A 1,574-nucleotide genomic window follows, 5' to 3' on the forward strand; every position below is an offset into this window, starting at 1 on the left:
CTTATCTGAGGTCCTCCACTACCTCCTATTGGTTACCAAGAGAATGGAACTAAAATATGTTACCAGGCAAATTTACAAATGCATATAGATTACTGAGTCAAACTAAAGACAGTTTAATTGGAATGGAAGTGTTCAGGTCACTTCTTATTTCTCTCCTCATATTTTAAACACATTTTGGATTTCCAGATTCTGATCAATAGAAGTACCCAAAAATCTCAAGACAAAGCCTGATTTCATCACACTAGCAACCCAGGTTTGTAAAGTCTCAGGAAATTTTGTTTCTTCTTTAAACCCAGAAGTCCTTTGAACTCTGTGATGTTTACCTAAATCAAATCCAAATTCTGAACTAGCTCTCATCAGGTCTGAGATGCTAACACTGACACGTCCAACGTAAGTCAGATTCAGACAATAATTTTTTCTTTTCTGCTACAAAAACATTTAGGATTATGTCATTGTGCAAAAGCTACAATAAACAACTAACAACATGATGATAATTAGCATGCTAGGAAAACTGAGGCTTTGAAATGACACAGTTTTACAGATTATAACACCAAACTGATATTCAACAAGCCACCCGGTACTGGTTATTCTCATGGGTTTTTCCCTTTAAAGAATCACTCTAAACGGAGTTTTTTTTTAATTTAGCTTTATTTTAACAATATCATAACTGAATAGAAGGACGAGGTTACTTGTTGAGAGCTAGAGCTTTGTAATACAGAAGGTAACAGTTTGCAAATAAATAAATACAGAAAAATAGTCTTTGCATAGTTTGGAAGTGAAAAGCAGATGGCAGCAGTGCACAGTTTGAACTGGGACCCAACACCACACAGATCCACGTTCTTATCTGAGAAAAAATTGCAGCTGCAAAAAAGAAAAAAAAAATCTTAAAGAGCACTAATTATTTAAAATAAATAAATAAAAAAAAATAAAAAAAATCAGGTTTGAGGCTGAAAGGGAACTAGCTAGGTTTTTCTAATCAGACCATGCTGCAGAATGCAAGTTTTCTCTACAGAGATCCATTCATATGATCTGCCGTGGCATTCCATAGCCCGTCATGCCAGATTGTGATGCTCCTTTGTTGCTACCCATTTGAAGTCCTATTACGTTCTGTCCCTGACGAAGCTGCTCTTCTGAAAATCCCCGCCGGTTCTGCTGCGCTTTCCTGTCCAGATGTAAAAGTAAAACACAATCACAGTCTGATTAAGCCCAGATAATCATAAAAGCCTGCAGGGCTCTGACCTGTGTTACAGATGTTCTGTCTGCACTGTCATATTTTATTTCACCATCCTGGCAGGAGGTGGACAATTCCAGCAATCTGATTATTTTTCTGCAGTTCGAAATGTGGCAACCAAGTGCATGCAACCTTCATTGTGCCCAACATCCAGAATCCCCTAGCCTTTTATCATTAAGACTCCAACAAAACTCTCACAAGTAAAATATTTCAACTGTGATAGATGTGCACTCCGATGAGACTAATCTGTACAAGGCTATGGCTTTCATAAGCAACTAGAAAGTGTCCTGCTGCAAGGTAGGATCAATGATCTGATTTTTTTTTTTTTTTTTTTTTTTTTTTT

The 1,574-nt window shown here is 36.8% G+C and overlaps 1 protein-coding gene across 1 annotated transcript in view; it reads right to left on the reverse strand.

The window, feature by feature from the left end:
* Nucleotides 1-629: 629 nt before the first annotated feature.
* The window catches only part of TAGLN3 (transgelin 3), a 25,317-nt gene continuing 24,372 nt past the window's right edge, over nt 630-1,574 (reverse strand). The window contains exon 5 of the mRNA XM_019525763.1: nt 630-1,162. Coding sequence (XP_019381308.1) covers nt 1,021-1,162 — 142 coding nt within the window. The 3' untranslated portion in view covers nt 630-1,020. The remainder of the gene's footprint in view (nt 1,163-1,574) is intronic.

Source organism: Gavialis gangeticus, unplaced genomic scaffold (genome assembly GCF_001723915.1).
Source record: "Gavialis gangeticus isolate Ggan-Ray unplaced genomic scaffold, GavGan_comp1, whole genome shotgun sequence".
Lineage (NCBI taxonomy): Eukaryota > Metazoa > Chordata > Crocodylia > Gavialidae > Gavialis > Gavialis gangeticus.